Source organism: Mesitornis unicolor, unplaced genomic scaffold (assembly GCF_000695765.1).
Source record: "Mesitornis unicolor isolate BGI_N332 unplaced genomic scaffold, ASM69576v1 scaffold1731, whole genome shotgun sequence".
NCBI lineage: Eukaryota > Metazoa > Chordata > Aves > Mesitornithiformes > Mesitornithidae > Mesitornis > Mesitornis unicolor.
The window spans coordinates 5,905-24,383 of record NW_010162914.1 but is presented as its reverse complement, the minus strand read 5'-3'; the positions used below and the strand labels follow the sequence as shown (position 1 = coordinate 24,383).

General features: G+C 39.3%; 1 protein-coding gene across 1 annotated transcript in view; it reads right to left on the bottom strand.

The window, feature by feature from the left end:
* Positions 1 to 18,254, bottom strand: part of LOC104533229 (utrophin-like) — a gene marked incomplete at both ends in the record, with an annotated part of 30,502 nt that extends 12,248 nt beyond the window's left edge. Inside the window, 11 exons of the mRNA XM_010193754.1 lie at positions 492 to 593; positions 1,721 to 1,840; positions 3,317 to 3,467; positions 4,137 to 4,318; positions 5,417 to 5,620; positions 6,219 to 6,382; positions 8,037 to 8,152; positions 12,022 to 12,194; positions 13,085 to 13,177; positions 16,617 to 16,694; positions 18,162 to 18,254. Of these exons, the coding sequence (XP_010192056.1) occupies positions 492 to 593; positions 1,721 to 1,840; positions 3,317 to 3,467; positions 4,137 to 4,318; positions 5,417 to 5,620; positions 6,219 to 6,382; positions 8,037 to 8,152; positions 12,022 to 12,194; positions 13,085 to 13,177; positions 16,617 to 16,694; positions 18,162 to 18,254 (1,476 nt within the window). The remainder of the gene's footprint in view (positions 1 to 491; positions 594 to 1,720; positions 1,841 to 3,316; positions 3,468 to 4,136; positions 4,319 to 5,416; positions 5,621 to 6,218; positions 6,383 to 8,036; positions 8,153 to 12,021; positions 12,195 to 13,084; positions 13,178 to 16,616; positions 16,695 to 18,161) is intronic.
* Positions 18,255 to 18,479: the final 225 nt, after the last annotated feature.

Genomic DNA, 18,479 nt, shown 5'->3' with positions numbered 1-18,479 from the left:
AAGCAAAGTGAGACCAGCTGCATACTTTTCTATATTGACCAAATGTTTTATGTTACTAATTTTGAAAACAGTATCTATTGATTAGATGATTGCACAACTGTGTACACGTATTCATCTTGGAAGCACATATACCTTAATTAGAGAAACTTCTGTAATTACCAAACCACCAAATACTTAGTGATTCATTGTCTTTTTGCTATCATGGGTACTTCCACTTCTTGGCCATTTTGCAAGCTACCTTGGAAATTATTTTTATAAGGAGTTCTAAACTTTCTTTCTTAAACTTTGTAAAATACTTCTCTTGTACTGTACAGCTACTCTGCTCCTCAAGAAATGCTAGGAACCTGAACAATAACACAAAATCTAGTTTTTCAAAGCTTTTTCCATGGAGAGCTGTTAAGTCCTACTAAGGCTTATGGGATTTTTTGTTTGCTTGTTTTTCCCTCTTCACAAATGAACCAGTCACTCTAGGTAACTGAAGAGCCACTAACCTGCTCTTCCAACAGATCCTGCCATAAAAGCTGAATTTCTTGCAACTTGACCCGTCGTTCCTCAGTCCAACGGCAAACTGCTGTCCACCGCTCGCCAAGCCTCTACAAAAGCAGAAACACTCATGAACACTTCTGGGCCTCACAAAGAAACTCAAAAATCAGATATTCAAAAGCATAATTTCTACTTCACAGTATTTCTTTTTACATTACAGTTTCCTCCTTGCCAGTAATCGCCATTGTATTGTACAAAGCTGGAGGTTAAAACTTCCTAAAGTTTTACCTCTACTGAGATCACTGAAGTCAGTGAGCTATCTGATTGACTTCAAAAGGAGTGAACAAAGTAGCATGAATTCTACTGGAGCATCTCCCTTATGAGGGGCGGCTGAGGGAGCTGGGTCTCTTTAGTTTGCAGAAGAGGAGACTGAGGGGAGACCTCATTCATGTTTATAAATATTTAAAGGGTGAGTGTCGGTGACAAACAATGATAGGACAAGGGGTAATGGGCACAAGCTGGAACACAGGAGGTTCCACTTAAATTTGAGAAGAAACTTCTTCTCAGTGAGGGTGACAGAGCACTGGAACAGGCTGCCCAGAGAGGTTGTGGAGTCTCCTTCTCTGGAGACATTCAAAACCCGCCTGGACGCCTTCCTGTGCAACCTCATCTAGGTGTTCCTGCTCCGGCAGGGGGATTGGACTAGATGATCTTTTGAGGTCCCTTCCAATCCCTAACGTTCTGTGATTCTGTGATGAATTCTTCTTCAATAAATTCTGTTGCATACTCCCTATACTTAAGGTCTAACTGCTGACAAAAACAGGAAAATACTTCACACAATACTCCCTAGATAAATTGTGCTCATGTCCTTAAATATTTTTCCTACCAGATATTAACTTCCTAATGAAAATTACTTGCATTAAATAAGCGTTGCACTGTGTATCTTCCTATTTTAATGAAACTGCTGAAAGGATACACTACAAAAGTGCTTAAGTCACTGTGAATGCGAACAGCTTGACTTATCAGGAATTGAGCCTGAATGCCGCCAAAGCACTTTTGTAGGTTTTCTCCTGAGCAAATTTAATAATTCTTTATGTTAGTATTACTGCTAAAAATATTACTTTAAATCACTTTCTAGGATAAACTGTCTTTAAACACAAAAATGTTGATTAACAATTATGCGGAAAGGTTTTAAGTGCCTGCTGCTACAGTTAAAAAAAGATGACTAACGTTTTACCTGTAATTGCTCCTCCAGAATAGCTGTTGCACTTTCCCCACTGCTTTCATCAACAATGACAACCATGTGCGTTAGGGAGTTTACCTTCACCTGTTCTGTCTCTAGGTCACTCTGCAGGCTCTGGAAGAACAAACCAGAGGTTACCAACTTTGAGTACATTTGCTAATCTGCTATTTTGGCCAGAGTGACTAACACAACTGCTGTGGCAAAGTACTTCAGATTCAACGGTTAATTGAAGTTAAGTACAGATTTCACCACTGGGAATCACTGCACAATTTAAATATGTGTAAGTAAAAGACTGCTAGAAATGAACTCAAAACCATTCTGGTAAAGTGTTGGAAAACGTGGAGTGCTTTAAGCTGTAGGCACCATACTTGATTAGGTGCAACAACTGCATTAATTTTCTATATGTGTACTCTTATCAGTAAGAGAGCTTAAGTGTTTCTATAAAAAGCTATTATTGTTAATAAGCAAGTACATTGGTATGCCAAACAGGGAAAAATCACTAAGAACATTTGTTTTTTAATAGCTGATATAATTTTCTCATGAGTATCAACAGTGCTATAATTGATCACGATGTTCAAAGACAATAGTCAAAAGCTGCAGAAAGTATACAGTTCCAATTAGTTTGAAATAATATCTAGATTTCAATAGTCATACAGCTTTTAGAAGAACAGATCTTATGGTTAAAGCCTACCTCTGAAATATCTCTGCAAGATCAATATGCCTTTACAGTACTGTAAATATCACTTTTTATCCCAGAACATCCTAAGCTACTCCAAGAACAACACACCTCAAACTCCTCAGACTTCGAAGACAGAGAGAAGAATGCAAATGTGGGGCAGGGATTTACACAAAATAAAAATACTCCACAGTTCTTGCCCTGTGAGGTATGTCCCATGCTAGGGAGAAGGTCTAATCTCAGCACTGAGTACAAAAACCAAAGCTGCAACCAAGTATGAAAAGGCCATCTTTCTTCTTAAAAAAAACCACTGCAGGCTAGAAAAGCTGGACTTCCATCCAGAAACTTAATTAAGAGACAAACCACTTCAAAAAAATTGTGCACATCAAAAAGCTGTGTCTATGCAACCCCTTAGGGTACAACCCCTGTAAAAGCAGGGACTGGAATCAGTTTCTTGGGAGGCTCTTCCTGATAGATTTAACTCCTGCATTATTTTGGTTTGCAAGTCTCAAACACACTTTAGCAATGCCTGCCAGTCATTAAAGGCAAGGTTCCCCACAGTATGTTTCATTCATACTATCCCTCGCAGCAACAAATAACCTGGAGTCTTCCTTTCCTGCATTAAACAAGGGTAAGACAATTTACCCTTCAGGTTTTGCTTCCTGCATGAAGCCAAGATAACAGCTTCTGCTATAGTCATCAGTGCTCAAGTTTCAGTTTAAGAATGCACTTCCAGAAACTCCCAATTTCTTTCTAACCCATCATCATCTTTTTCCAAATATTAAATTCAGCGTCTCAGCATACAGCCATATATGACTTCTGACACAATCAAGTTTCTCAGCTAAGAAACCCACCAATGTATACATCTTGCAAATCCTCCTCTCCCATACATATTACATAACAAAAAAGTTTACTTTATGTTCTTCCAGCTGTTTTTGAAGGGATTCCAAATCTTCTGCTAAGAGCTGAGACTCCATCTTCTGAATGCGTTCTTCTGTGACCGTCAACCAGTCAGACAGCTGCTGCAGCTGCTGCTTCTGGAGCTCCATCAGCATGTCATGCAGGCTGCAGGGGGAAGCACAAGCAGAGTTATTGCAGAAGCAGCTTTCCCAAGGAAAGAGGCTAAGTTTTAGTTCCTACAGGAAAGCAGCAAGGCCATTCATTAACCTGTTAGTTATCCATCAAATAAAATTCTCATCATTAAGCTAAGGAACACATTTAAGTACCCTTGTCTCTTTCTCAACAAAAGTCAGTGAATTATGTGACTCTTCCTTGCAACAGGGATTTGTTGCTAATAGAGCCTCTGCTGAGAGGGGCAACAAAACACAGTTTCTCCCTTGATATCCAGCTCTTAGCCTGATAATCCACAAGTAGGAAAAAATCCTAAGTGCTTTTTAGTTGTGTAAACACACATAGCTATCCACAACTACTGTATGCTTTGAGGAACTTAAACTACTGAAACAATATTAAAAACACATTTATGTAGCTACTGCATGGTAGATACTATATATTTAGTCTGGCACAGTTACGTAACATAACTGTCACAAAATACTTCTATAAAAGAAATCAAAAGACCCAGTTATATTAATTTCTTTTGTTTAAACATGGAAAGCACGAAGAAGGTGGATTTCATGTCACAAACTGAAGAAAAAAAAATAAATCTTAAATATGGATGCAAACCAACTCCTTCAAGATGCAGTGAGCACCAGAGGTTGGTCCTGCAGCATGACTCACCGGGACTGCCTGTCCATGCTCTCCACTCTGAGCTCCTCCCAGCGGGAGTTCAGCAGCAGCATTTGCTCCTGGATCTCAAACTCCTCTTCTGGCGACAAATTTCCCTGGGCCACCAGTTGGTTTCCAGTCTGCAGAACGCTGCCCACGCTGCTCTGGTGCGCAGTCAGTTCCATCATAAAACCCTGGAAATGGTAAAACCAGCCATGTAACCATGATCTGTGAGCTCCTACAGGAGTTCATGAATTTGTGAATGTTCTAATAAATCGTGGTGTTTGAAACAGTGCTGCAGAATGAGCTGGCACCATCAAACACACAGGCATGGCAGGCCTGTTTCTCTCTCTGACAGAAGATTCTCCATGAGCTACAAAAATTCTGGAGTTGGTAAGATAGATAGTTGAGGTAAAAAAGCTGACCACCTCAGAGGAAAAGCTGTTTGTAAGACAGCCTTTGAACAAATGTACCAAGAAAATAAAACAGAAACTTACCTATGGCAAATAAAACGTAAAACAAGATCTGAAATGCATCACAGCAAAGCAAATAGAACCCTATGAGTTAATAACACTAAAAATTCACTTATTCACTATAATTCCAGAACACCTTTTCCTTTGGCTCATGGTTTTAAAACGGTAGCACAAGGAAAAAATATTCTTCGTTTTGATCATCATTCAGATTTTAAATTCAATTGTAGAGAGTAAGCTGACACAAAAGGAAACTAAAACATCTAACATGACACTTGAAACTTTTAGCAACATTAGAACATTTGTTCAGACTTGGAACAGAACCAAAACAAAATAATTTGGAAACAGCAGTAATTTGGAAGCAACAACACATGTTTCTGAAATAAACTACGCTAATCATGACAGGGAGACCACTGAATTAAATTATCAGTTTCAGCATTGCTCTCATTTAACAACAAGTGACATAAGGCTGACCAGGCTTTTTAGCAGTTGGCAGCAGAGAAGCACCAATCAGCCTGGATCAGATTGTCTTTGTATTATAGACATCAGTGAGCCAGCCACCAAAAGCTGATTAAAAAAAAAGAAATCAAAGTTTCAAAGCATGTTCCACAAAGTTCTCCTAAAAAGATCTATTTCACCTTTGAGAAGCTATTATTTGTCAACAACAACAACAAAGTCACATTCAGTTAGAGGTGCTTTTAATTTAGAAAAAGCGAGACAAAAAAAACAGAATGGCAGGGTTTGAATAAGGACTAGGACTAGGTTCTGCAGCTCCCTCCACACACAGAAAACCCAACAAATGAATTTTCAAGAGTAGCTTACTTCATGAGTGGAAAATTGCTCTTTGACCTCCTCAACGTCACCAGATATTTCCTCCTGTTCGCGAAATGCATCCTCAGCTGACAGCAACCAAGTAAGAACTTCTTCCAGAGCAACTTGGTAGCTTTCCAAGTCCATATCCACTTCTGTCACCGTGCTGGGAGTCTCTGCTCTAGAACTGCCCTGCTCCTCTTCAAGTGCTACAGCCTAGGGAGGCAAGAGAAGAGTGACGTCTTAGAAGGGCACAGAATATGTCTCCCCAAATGGTACTAAAACCAGAACAACTAAGATCCCTTTTAATCTTTCATAAAATGTTAAAAGTAATCGTTCGGTAAAATTTAATGAGAAAGGCCATGGTCATCCCAAATGAACTTTCATTTTAAAATACAGACACTGCACAGAAAATACAATTTTAATCTTGCTTATTTAACAGTGGATCTCACACCCAAACAAAAACCCATCACTACCATTACCACCACTACAAGTCCTGCAACAAACTCAGTTAGAGATTTTGAGCCACCCTCTCCAGTTTGCCAAGACAAATGAGAATGAGAAGCAGAAGGAAGAACCATAACAGATGGAACTTTATACCTCAATACACAAGATTTTGTACAGGAGTCAGAAAAAAAAAAAGAGGAAGATAGAATGACTGAAGTCAATCACAAAGAAGATACTATCATTTCTCATATTTTCTCAATTGCATTCCCTAAGATAGACAGCATGTTCCAGAGATAACTGATAAGCCTGAAAATCAGCTAAAATTACAACTCAGGAAAAATCAGGCTGACTTTGATGACAAACACACCTGCTGCATGTTGAAGTCTCCATCCCCACAGTCCTGCTTGTACCTCCTTGGAAGCGTCTCCACCTCCCGGATGTCTTCCATAGTGACTTGCTTAGGAAGGACCTCGAACAAAGAGGTTAAATACATAATAATAGACTTTTTGTCTGGGAGCTGTACAGCAACATCTGCATCAAAAAGATAAAATGCAGGGAAAAATAAATTAAGAAATTGCTTAACTATATTCTAAGTAATGATTTCATAAAGATTTTGCAGATAGTGTAAATAGCAAGTCCTCCTGGTTAAGCAGCCTTTAGTAAGCTTTAAGTTAAAAGGCCAGGTTTGACACATATTGAAAGCAATACTGAAGGAGAAAAATAAAGAAATAAATAGAAATGTCTGCCTTTGGAAGTGAATTCACATTAAAAGGTATTAAAATTTTGAAGTAAGAGTCCAAACCTGAAGTTACTAAGGAATAAAAACCATTTGGGGAAAATTATTTCAGAACATCTCTCAAACAGAAATGCAGTTCAGGGATGGTCTCCCTGTGCTGGTTTCGGCTGGAATAGGGTTAATTTTCTGTATGGCGCTAAGTTTTGGATTTGCGCTGGAAACAGCATTGAAAATACAGTGATGCTTTTATTATTGCTGAGTAGACCTTACACAGAGTTTTCCTGCTTCTCACACCACCCCACCAGTGAGTAGGCTGAGGGTGCACAAGAAGCTGGGAAGGGACACAACAAGGACAGTTGACCCCAGCTGACCAAAGGGATATCCCAGACCATATGATGTCATGCTCAGCATATAAAGTTGGGGGAACAAGATGGAAGGGGGAAGACATTCAGAGTGATGGTGTGTGTCTTCCCAAGTAACCATTACACATGATGGAACCCTACTTTCCTGGAAATGGCTGAACACCTTCATTCCAATGAAAAACAGTGAATTAATCCCTTGTTTTCTTTGTTTTGCTTTTGCTTTACCTGTTAAACTGTCTTTATCTCAACCCAAGAGTTTTCTCCCTTTTACACTTCCAGTTCTCTCTCCCCATGACTCTGCTGGTGGGGAAGTAAGCAAGTGGCTGTGTAGTGTTTAGTTGCTGGCTAGGGTTGAACCACAACAGTCCCACAAAAACAAACATTTCCACTTAGGCTCTATCCCCACTTCCAGCATCGGTCAGTTCATTTTCTTACTTTTAATATGGAAAAGAGTTTCACTGACTGAGATTCACTTATCTCTCAGTTTACAAGTGCTACCTATTCATTTAAAGAAAAAAAAAATTAAGAAGGTGGTGCTTGAATCTCTGAAGCTTGAGAGTTTGTCTTACAGAATGAACTTTTGGAGGCTCACTTCAAAGCACAGCAACAGCTCAGAATTGTAAAAAGCGGCCATAAAAGTTTCCTGGTAAGATTTCTACACAGTAAGTACTCAAAGCACTGGCAGCTACTGCTACTCAGTGTATACATAAAAACACAAAAGATCATAGGTTCTTAAGCTATCCCATTCTACATAAAGCTCTACTTCATCTAAAAAGCACAGACCCTTGCGCTAGAAGTCCCACCTAAAATAAAACAAAGCCAGGCTATCAGTTTCACCTTCTGTATACTGTCTCTGAATGGTGAGTCAATCTGAACCTTAACATTCAAGAAGCCAAAGCATACACACACATATCCATAACCTTACCCTACAAATTACATTCTTTTAAACCCAAATTTAAGGGCTGGAAACAAAATATCACTGCACAAATCTGCTGGAATTTGTATTCCTAGTAAATGTCAATAGAAGAAATTTCTTTCAAGGGAGGTCAAAAAAAGCTTTTAGTCAAGTAAAATAGCTATATCCCACCTTCAGGATCCAAGAGTTTCTCAATTCCCAAGTGGTTCTTAGCTATGCTGAAAGCATGTTCCAGTCTCTCAGCTGGGGACATATTTATAACTTTATCCCAGCTGAAAAGCTCAGGTCTGAAAGTAAAGATAAAACAGGAAAGAAAGCAGTAAATTTTATCTAAAGAAAAAATTCTATACCATGCAGAATATTAAGTTATAGATGTAAAAGGTAGCTACCTAATATAAATGTACACCTATATACAAAATATAAATGTAAGTGCATATACGCAAATGCATAAACACAAATATGTGCTTTCTTTTTATGAGTGAGAATCTGGAAATCACAAATCAATTAACTGACTGCATGTCCACAGCAACATCTATCTTCCATTCTATGTACTCTATACATATACTCATTAAATGCAACAGGACATTAAATACTACTATAACAAGAAAAAAAATAAAATGTGTTTCAAATTTATTCCAGAGCCAGTTTTCAACTGGTTTTGTTCACAGTATAACTGTTACTACACCCTTTTTTTGTCAGGCTCTGCTGGGTAATGAAGTCACTCTGTTCATGGAGAGCTTCATTCCAAACTTGTGATGTGGCTCAGTGACCACCTCAGACCATCATAGCCACGAGGAGCAGAGGTGTCCACACTGGCTTACTTATCCTGCTCCACAGCCTTATTTCCCCATTGTCATGGTTTAGGCCCAGTGCCTAACCAAGTACCATGATGCCCCAAAAAAGGGCTAGTCAAAATAAGGACTGGGAGGGCTTCTCACCACTTAAACAGGTCACAGATAAAAGACAGACTCATCGTAAGGAATAAAAACAAAACAGTTTTAATTTGCTACCAACATCAAAGTAGAACAATGGGAGATACAACCAGATCTTAAAGTCAAAACACCTTCCCCCACCCCGCCCTTCTTTCCCGGGCTCAGCTTTTGTTCCCGGTTTCCTGCACCCCCCTTAAATACATTAATTCACAGGGGCGCTGATTGGCTTGGCCCTGGTCAAAGGTGGGTCTGACAAAGGAAAAGGGGGAGCTTTTCAGGTAGCTTCTTGAAGGGCCATCTCCATAGCCTTTCCCCCGTTACCGAAGACAACCAAAAAATCTCTCACAGAAAACTCAGTACCCCCATCAAAATAAAAACCCACAAAAAACCACCCCATCACAAGTGCTGATGAGAATCATGATGCGAATCAGACCAAGAAGCTGATCGATTTACAGTGCCAGCAGCCTTCATCTCACATTAGCGTTAACCAACCAAATCTCCAGCCAGCTGTGCACCCAAAAAAAATCAGCAGGTCTCAAAGGGAAAAAGCAGAGCATAGAGCAGGAAGTGGGGTCAGCAAACCAGGTCCCCTAATAGTGGTACCTACACAGACAGGGCACAATCAGCCCCGCTGGAAAACTACAGAGCCATTAAAATAACTTTCCATTCCCTTGTAATAGTGGCTTCTCATTAAAACCCTGCTATCGATTCTGTGCATTATAGAACCTGGAGGGGGAGAAATGGGCTTGCCTTTATTTCTTTTAATACTTAATTTGGTTCTAAATTGACCGGAGAGCATCCTTTTAACATCTGACGAGGCATTACACTTTGTGAAACAGGAAGGCCATAAGCCAGCAGAGTCTGAGAAGCAAAAAGGCAGATGAAGGTAGAGTTAGCTGGGACCAGATATGTGCAAAGATCTTGACAGCAGCCAGTGGAATACTGTATCTCCACACAAGAAGCAACAAGGATAACCACACAGGTTCACATAAAGCTTTAGGAGAGACTCTTCCTTTGAGAAACACATTGCAATATGTGTATTATATATGCACTACCTGCACACTGCCATGATAACACAAATTTCAATCAAATGCAATCTAGGTATTTATGCAAGAGCAAGAAAATTGTACCAAAGAGCAGAATTCAATTGAAAGAGGAACTAAGCTAATATTGGGAAATTAAAGAGACCACCACAGTAAAATGCTAAATGTCCTATTATCTTATATATATAATTTTTTAAGTACTCCAAGTGTTACAAAGTTACTAGATATTATAGCCAAGAGGTAGCACTGCTAATGGTTGATGATAGATACATAAAGAGAAAAGCAGGCTACTAAAGCTCTTAATGGGATCCACAAAAATTCTCCTACATTGTGTCATATTAAGCTATATTATAAAAGCAGTATTGAAACCCCCCCCTTAGGCAGGAAAACACTACTGTCTGAGTAAGCTAAATAGCTTTGCTGTCCTACCACTTCTTCAGTCTGCCCCTGAAAGCACTTTTTAAAGCTTCTCTTTCAAAGCTAAACTAAATCTAAACACAGCTCAAGATTTCTCAGAAGTGTGGGGAAAATGGTACTTCCCCAGCTAAAGGACTGGTGCCCAGGGACAGCAAAGCTGAATTCTCATGCACTGTCAGCTGCCAGGCTCCCAAGAAGAGGGAATAAAAGGCTCAGAGATGAGCAGAGGCAGGTAACAGAGATTTTAAGAAGTCAGAGGAAACCACAGTTACTCAGTTAAAATCTTCAGCAGGGGTTTTTGCTACTTAACAGTGCTCTGAAAAAGGCAGAGCTCACAGACTTCAGATCCCACAAAGCCCAAGCACAGTATCAATGCATAAGGACAACAAACACCCTGAAGCCAATTTTGCTATCCCTCAGGTCACCTAGGTTTCATTTGTGTCTAAAGTTGGCAGTCTCTCCATCACAAAGCTTCACACGTTCAGCACCAAAGCTATGCCACCACAAGCAATTATGCTGGTATGAAAACCACCAGTACAGCTCACACCATTCAGACAAGGGACTTGGTAATGCTTCTAGTAAACTCCAGAAAGACCTTTGCTAGTATTGCTTTGCCTTTGCAGAACAGTCCTTCCGAACTTCCGCTGTCCTCAATGTGGTGCAGGTGCTTCCCATGCACCCATGAAGGCTGAACACAAGCCAGCTCCAGTCTACAAGGTACATTGGTGTGCCAGGGCAGACCCATCCTGAAGCCAGTGATCCCATTATTTCAGTCAGCACAGGCCAAATGGGCACTTAAAAGCAGAGAACAGCAGGCTCAAAGTGAACACATGTTGTTGCGAACACTTTGTATCTGCTGGGTATAAATATTCTGGGTGTTTGTAAAGCATTTTCCATGCCAGATAGCTGGTGGCCAGGAGATCTGGTTAAATTCTAGAAATTATCATATCATTACCATGTTAAAATGGTTATTTATGGTTAAGAACAGTCAGCTGACTTAATTTAAGGTATGCTGGATTTGAGCAGATTGCCTAGAAATATATCTCAAAGAAAAAAAAATTCAAGGTAAAAAAAAATGGTATGCAAGTTTCATAGGACTCTGTAATGACTTCTTTAAACTATGAAACAGTTCTCCAGAAATCAGACAAAACACAAAAGATCGGCACAAAGAAGCTGTAACAGCATTTCTTATAAAGTATAATGAACAAACTAACGAATACCCTACAGAGACCTGAGGTATTCTATTACCCTTTGATTCTTCTGCTCAGGAGTTCTGAAAAAAATGCATACATTGTCTTTCAAGCAACACACATTCCCAAACTGAGAAAGGCTACAAAGTCTGTCTTTCTTATTCTTGTGTTTTGAAGCTTCTGTATCTTCCTACTAAAATGACATGGCAAACTCCGACTGAAGAAGTGTTTTCCTTTGCAAAGGAGGGAGGGCAGGAGGAAGTACAGGGGAAGGAGGTGGTCAGCCCCCCCCTGCAGAGACCTGTTCAGCATATTCATTGTATAATGTGTACTAAGTGGGATGTAAATCCACTTCAATTAGCAAGAGTGCCTGCATGTGCAGGAACTGAGGGAGTTGCACTGCTGCCTTGGCTCCAATATCTTTCCACTGTTATTGTTAGCACAACAGGAAAAAAACCACACACAAACAATGAATCACCAAAACAGGCTACAAGCTGTCAAATGCTCAAGCATGAAGACATGGGGAAAAATGTGTTTACTTCACTAGGTCCAAGATATGCTGTTTGCTACTTACTTGTGTCTGTGGATGACAGCATTAAAGGCAAGTCCGTCTGCCCAGCTTGTGGTGAAGTTGAGAACGTTGACTTGACTGTAAGGTCTCGTGGACTGCCGAACCCAGCTCAGCAGGATCTTCTCACTGTTGGTCTGCTGCAAATCTGACATGATGTTCTTCATGACATCTTTTACCTGCAAGACAGCAGTAACTACTTCTTACAGCCATGTTTCTCCACTTTTCCTGCTTACAAAACCTTTGAACCAAGGTATTTCACAAATCATGAAAGGGTCTTTCCCATGAACAGCTATGAATCAAAATATAACTCCTCACATGAAATTTGGAAATAGGACTCTTCAGGCCACCTTTCCACTCTGCTGACTACAAGAACCAGTAATGTTTCATGTAATAACACATTACTCTTGCATTACAACTTTCTCCTTCTCATTGCTGCCTACACTAAGCATGGAGTATAGTATTTCTCACTACCTTGTGCTGCAGTTCCACTAGTAAGCAAACCCCCAAAATACAGTTTGCACAGGTTTTCTGCAAGAAGAAGATATCTAGTCACCCAACAAAAGTAGTTTGCTGTTTGGGTACTAAGCATAAGCACCTGCCAAAGTCCCTCCAAGTGGATTCAACGATCATTCCAAGTACCTGGATAAACCAGGAGTAATTCAATCTGAGACTGAGAAACAAACCTACGAAGCAGCATGTAAGATTCAAGCTCAACACAACTACCCAGATAGTAAAAAAAAAAAAAAAACCACCTGCTAACAGAAGTACATAAAAGCCTTGAGGAAGAAATATGAATACAATGCTTCAGTCTGAAAAGCTTCTCTGCAGTTAACACCAGCAGGAACTAAACAGAGGCTGAGTACAACTGAGCACATACAAGAATACGTATCACGGGAGGCAGCCAATAGACAGAGATCAGAAACCAAACACCAGCCTGTCTTTATTTACCAGCTCAAGATAGAAGCAGAATTTTCCACCACCAAAACCCCAAGGAGGTTTGTGAGAATCCCAGAAGACTGATGCGCACAGTTCCTGGAAAGGAAGAGATCTCACAACAGCCACTCACCTGCCAGTGCAAGATAATGCTCCACAGCAGCCCCAGCGTCAGCTTGTGATTTCCATCCACGATGTCAGTCCCTCCAATGTTCACCAACTCCACCTGGGGAGGTTACATCAACTCTATATTAAACACCGTAATCACAGATTCAAATCACCACCTCACCCCATATTCCTGGCTATCCAGCCACATATTATCAAGTGCTCTGAAATTAAAAAGTAGTTAGAAAGAGAGAACCAGATATGACAGAATACTCTATATTCAAATTTAACATGACAATTGCTTAAACAGCATGACAAAAGATGACAGCAAAGAAGATACTCCATTGGAAGAGTTTTATCCTCTCCTCTAATATACAGATGTATGGCAGCAGTCAAAACTGACCAATAGGAATGTAAACATGAAGGATCTGATATTACAAGAAGTTAAGCAGTTCTGCTCCTGGACACACTCAGAGATACAACAGAACTCTGAAAACTCTGTAATTAAGAATATTGTCCTCTGCACATGCAAGCTTCCAAATAGGACAAGTTCATACAGGAGATCAAAAGCTTAAGGAAAAAAATAAACGTTTCCTATAGGTATAGGACCCCACGTATACACAGTGATTTTCTAATTGAGATCATTAAAAAGATAAAAACATGGAAAGAGAGACAAGGAGATTACTTCAGTAAGAGAGGGGGTGGAAGAGGCTACCCACTCCTGCATCAAGTATTCAGCCCTCAGAAGCAGCAATAGTTAGAGCACACTGCCACATACCCACTCAGTGCTACTTTAGAGTCTGAAATGAATTAGGGCATCAAGTCTACATTCAATCAACACAGAGAAAAGGGTACTAACTCTTAACCAGCTCTGGAGGGAACCAACAGCAGTGCCACTGCATTAGTCACCACCACGGCTATGGAAATTGGGCTGGGAACAGCTGCCTATTGCAGATGAGGCAGATACCTCTCTGGGTGGATGTACACATACAGCAGATGCTGCAACACACTCTCACACAGGGAGAGATGAGCTCCTGAGCCAGGAGCATCTCCCAGCGTCAGGGTCAAGTGGCACAGTGTATTGCACCTCGATGGGAAGGCTTTTTTTCTCCCTTTCTCACCCCTGCTCCAAAACAGCGTCATCCACAGTGCCTTCCAGAAGCACCTCCCAGCTCACACTAACTCCAAGAACTGTATCTGGGCATTGCTTGGGATCAGAAATGGCCATTGAGACAAAACTCGCACCAAGGAGCTGGCCTGCAATGAAACAATACAGGCAACCATAGGACAGTGACGGAGTCCATGCCCGGGCTCTCAGTGTATATAGCCTACAATAACAGAATAGTCAAGAACAAAGTCTCATTTTCTTTTAGATAATATTGCTGTTATATAAGACTATAATGGTATTCCATGAATATTTTTTCCTCTTATCACACAATCATGAATAGCTTCAATTCTGCAAAATGTACTTGTAACCTCATTGCTTTCAGATATCATCTTGCACAATTTTCAGTTCCCCGTAGGTCTCTTGGTTAGGAGAACAAAATCAAAACTGTGTTGAGAGATTAACATGGAACCACAAATTATACTTCAAAGTACTAAGGAAGCTTTGTGGATTTGTGGATTGTCCTCTCCCAGCTTTTACAGCAGCTGGAACAGAACAACAGTACTCTTTGCAAATACCAGGCATATATTTTAAGATAACCATAAATTAAACAGGCAAAAACAAGCCAAAAGAATCACTAGTGTGGATCACCAAACAAGGCACTGGAAAGCACTCTACAACACAAGGAGTAGAAAGCAAGACTGAAGGTCAGGAACACAAAAGCAAAACAGTTACATTGCAAGAGCTTTTTTTCACCTGTAATGGAAGAAAAGCACTCCTGAGAACAGGTAATGAGAAAATACTTCAGATTTTTTAATTATATGTCAATAACAATAATAACAACAATAATAACAACAACAACAACAGTAATAATAATAATAATGCCTTCTTCTTGCTATCTATACCATATATAAAATACTCTACATGCTCATTTTTGTATTTTAACAATTCTGAACTAAACCAATGATTTGCAGGATGCAGCTAGCATCCACTAGGATGATGAGTGGACTACTGAGACTTAAGCAAAGATAATCGATAACAAAAAGTTGACAGTAGACAGCCAATATTACTGACAGTAGACAAATATTGGCTATATGGAATGATTTTCAGTGGAATTTTTAATTATTATTTTTAACAACGTGATCCACAAATCTATAAAGTTGAAATTCATTACTTAGAATCATTCTGCTCATGGGATAGATGAGGTTCACAGGATCACTTCAACATCTACACCCTGGCCTTGTCTGATCCTTGCAATATATATTTAAACACCTTTATAAATTATTTCACAAGTTATGAATATTGTATAGCCCACAAACTCTCAGGCAAGAGAGCACAACTGCTTCTCAGTGGATGCCTTTTCCCTTCATCTTAACACACACACACTTTCTAATGAAGTTAAGCAGTAGGTATCAATCATATACACAACCTTAACAACCTTCAGCTAACTAACACCATCTGTTTACTTCTAGAAACCCAGATCCTGCCAGCTTAAGGAAGAACTAATTAATTATTGTAATTATTTCATTTATTATCTTCATAAAATAAATTAATTTCAAGCTAGAAAGACTCATTACTTATCCTTAGAAAAAAGTTAATCAATATTTATAGTACCACAAGGAAGAAAAAAAACAAACCAACCACTAACTTAGGCTACTTCCTAGAAATATGACACTTGTCCACCAACTCAGAGAAGAAATTGCAGCATGTTTGTATCACTCTTCAATCAGCAGTTTACATAAATATGTGAGTGCTTTTTTTGCATTAAAAAAAAGTTACTTTAGTGCCCTGACATTCACAAACAGAACTACAGCTATAGAGAGTAAACTTATCAGGAATTCAAGTCAGGAGGAGATAAAACCCCTTTACTACAGCACTACTGGCTTCCAGGCACTAAAAACAAAACCAAAATAAACCAAACAATTATTATTCTCATTTTTCTTAAAGCAGGACTGGAGTAGGTTTGTTTGTTGTTCTGATCAGTTACCAAAGCTCTAAATTAGTAGCACTCAGTACAGATTTGACACAAAACTGACAGACGTAAATGGAAAGATCTTCCTGCAATTTTAGAGCCGAACACAAAAAAACAGAGACACGGAACTTTTCATACCCTTACAGATTTTTGCGCAAGTTACGCATCATCACTGGCAATTGGTTTTGCATTCTGACAGGTTCACGAGCTATGCATAGCAGAGCTACAAGTCACCTTTGTTTTGAGCACACCTTAATGAAACACAGTTTATTTAATACTATTATTAAGTTCATATTTCAAGATTTCACAAAATTGCCAGACAGTGAAATTCTACATCAGACAAGGAAAACTGAGAACAGTTTACCCATCTCACTGAATTCTCATTTTAGGTACCAAAAACCTTTATTCTCTGCATTTTGAGCTCATTTAGACACAGGAATAAATTAAAGACTCTGTCAAAAAGCTATGGAAAAATATGCTTACGTTGTTCTGATGTAAGACTTGAAGTACTCTGTTGACGTTATTTAAGGCATGTACTCGTGTGGAACCTCGTTCTTTAGGCTGAAAATAAAAAGTTACAATGTGTTCACATCAGAATTATACTGACAGACAAAACAAAATAAATTATAGAGCAAACAACATCTAATTTGTCTTAATTTTCTCGAAATGTCTTCTTTTTTTAAGCACGAACAAAAACCAAACAAGGTCATCCACAACAATTTCAAAATGAAAACTGGTCAGAACACTATTCCTCAATTCAAGGTACAGGACAAGCCTTGAAGTCAAAATGTGTTTCAGTTCATCGTCGGTTAAGTCCATAACTTCTATTCCCAGCATCTGCAGAATTATAAACTGGCAATACAACAGCAAAGTGGGAGTTTCCAGGGAAAATCTGAGTGTTTTGAACGTTTGCCAGTGTAGTTGAAATTTTTTGGCTCCCAAGAGGGAATGAGCAGTAATTTGTTTTTCTGGCACCGAAAGCCTCCTCAATCTTTGCATACTGGGAAGAAGTTACACTTCCTGATTTTCACCTCCTTTTAATATCAGGGGAAAAAAGAAACAAAACTACAAAAAAACCCAAACAATCCACATACCACCCAAAAAACACTGCAATACTTGACAATATCTGTCACTCCATTTGCTTTTAATCATCGTAATTCAATTTAACTCCTGATCATACTGCAAAAGCATGGAGCTGATCTTGGAACATGGTAATCAACAGAATTAGAAACCCAAGAACTCCTCTTGTCTTCAGTATACCTCAAATCAGACCACAAGTCATTAGAAGTACTAGTGAAATGCATGTGTTTCAAAAAACAAGGTAAGATTGTAAGGGGAAATTTTAAATGGCTGAAGGTTCCTTATAAGGCAAATAAAAAAAAATTGAGATTTATTATAAATAGTGTGTCAAGAATTTAATCCCAAGTGATGGCACAGGTTTCATCATGCCTCAGGTATCTTTCTTAAGAGGCATTGACATTAGCAGGGGAAGAACTTTCAGCCAAACACACACTTCCCCAGACAAGACTTTAGTAGTTTTCAGGCTTTTCATATCTGTAGATCACAAAGTATTTTTCAACTGAGATGCTGATTTTTTGCATTCCCTGTGAGCGGTTTTCTTTAAGTGATCTTTCATGAGCTTATCAGAAAAAGTCCACAGGTGTCCAGCTAAATGCTGCTTTTCAGATCATCCAGAAGAACACCTTTAAAAGATCTCTATTAAAAACATATACTATGTGAATAACACCACTGGTTTTACATGATTCGCTAAACAGTCTGTTAATTCTCAAGAGAGGGATACACAGCTAACTTCAGCCTGACCCTATATCCCATGAGTGGAGTTCATGGGAATTTCACTGGAACTGCAGAGAGCAAGTACACACTACAAGCAAAACACATTTTTAAATAAATCAAAAGTTAAAAAAATCACATGCCATAATTTGGTGTTTGTGTGTTTTGTTTATTTGTTGGGTTGATGTTTTGGGTTTTTTTATAAATGGGAATACAACTCTCACATATTTCTCTTACCAGAGGTTTCCCTGTCAGACCCTCCAAAAGGTCCAAAAGCTTCCTTCCATCTTTCAGATCTGTGAACATGTCCTTAACTGGAGGCTTCCCACTCTGCAAAAGAAACAAAAGCAGTATTAGAGAGTGTTAAGCAGAACTTCCTTGAAAGAGGTACTTTTTTATCTTTCAACTCATTCTTATTTGGTAGTAAATGTAGTAAATAAAAGCTAGGGGACTGTGACAGTGATCAGGAAGGCACCTTCCCCCTCCTCTTCTCAGTGACATTTTTCCTCCCCATTTCTATGGTCCTGTGCATCAGCAGGCTGGTACCGAGAAACC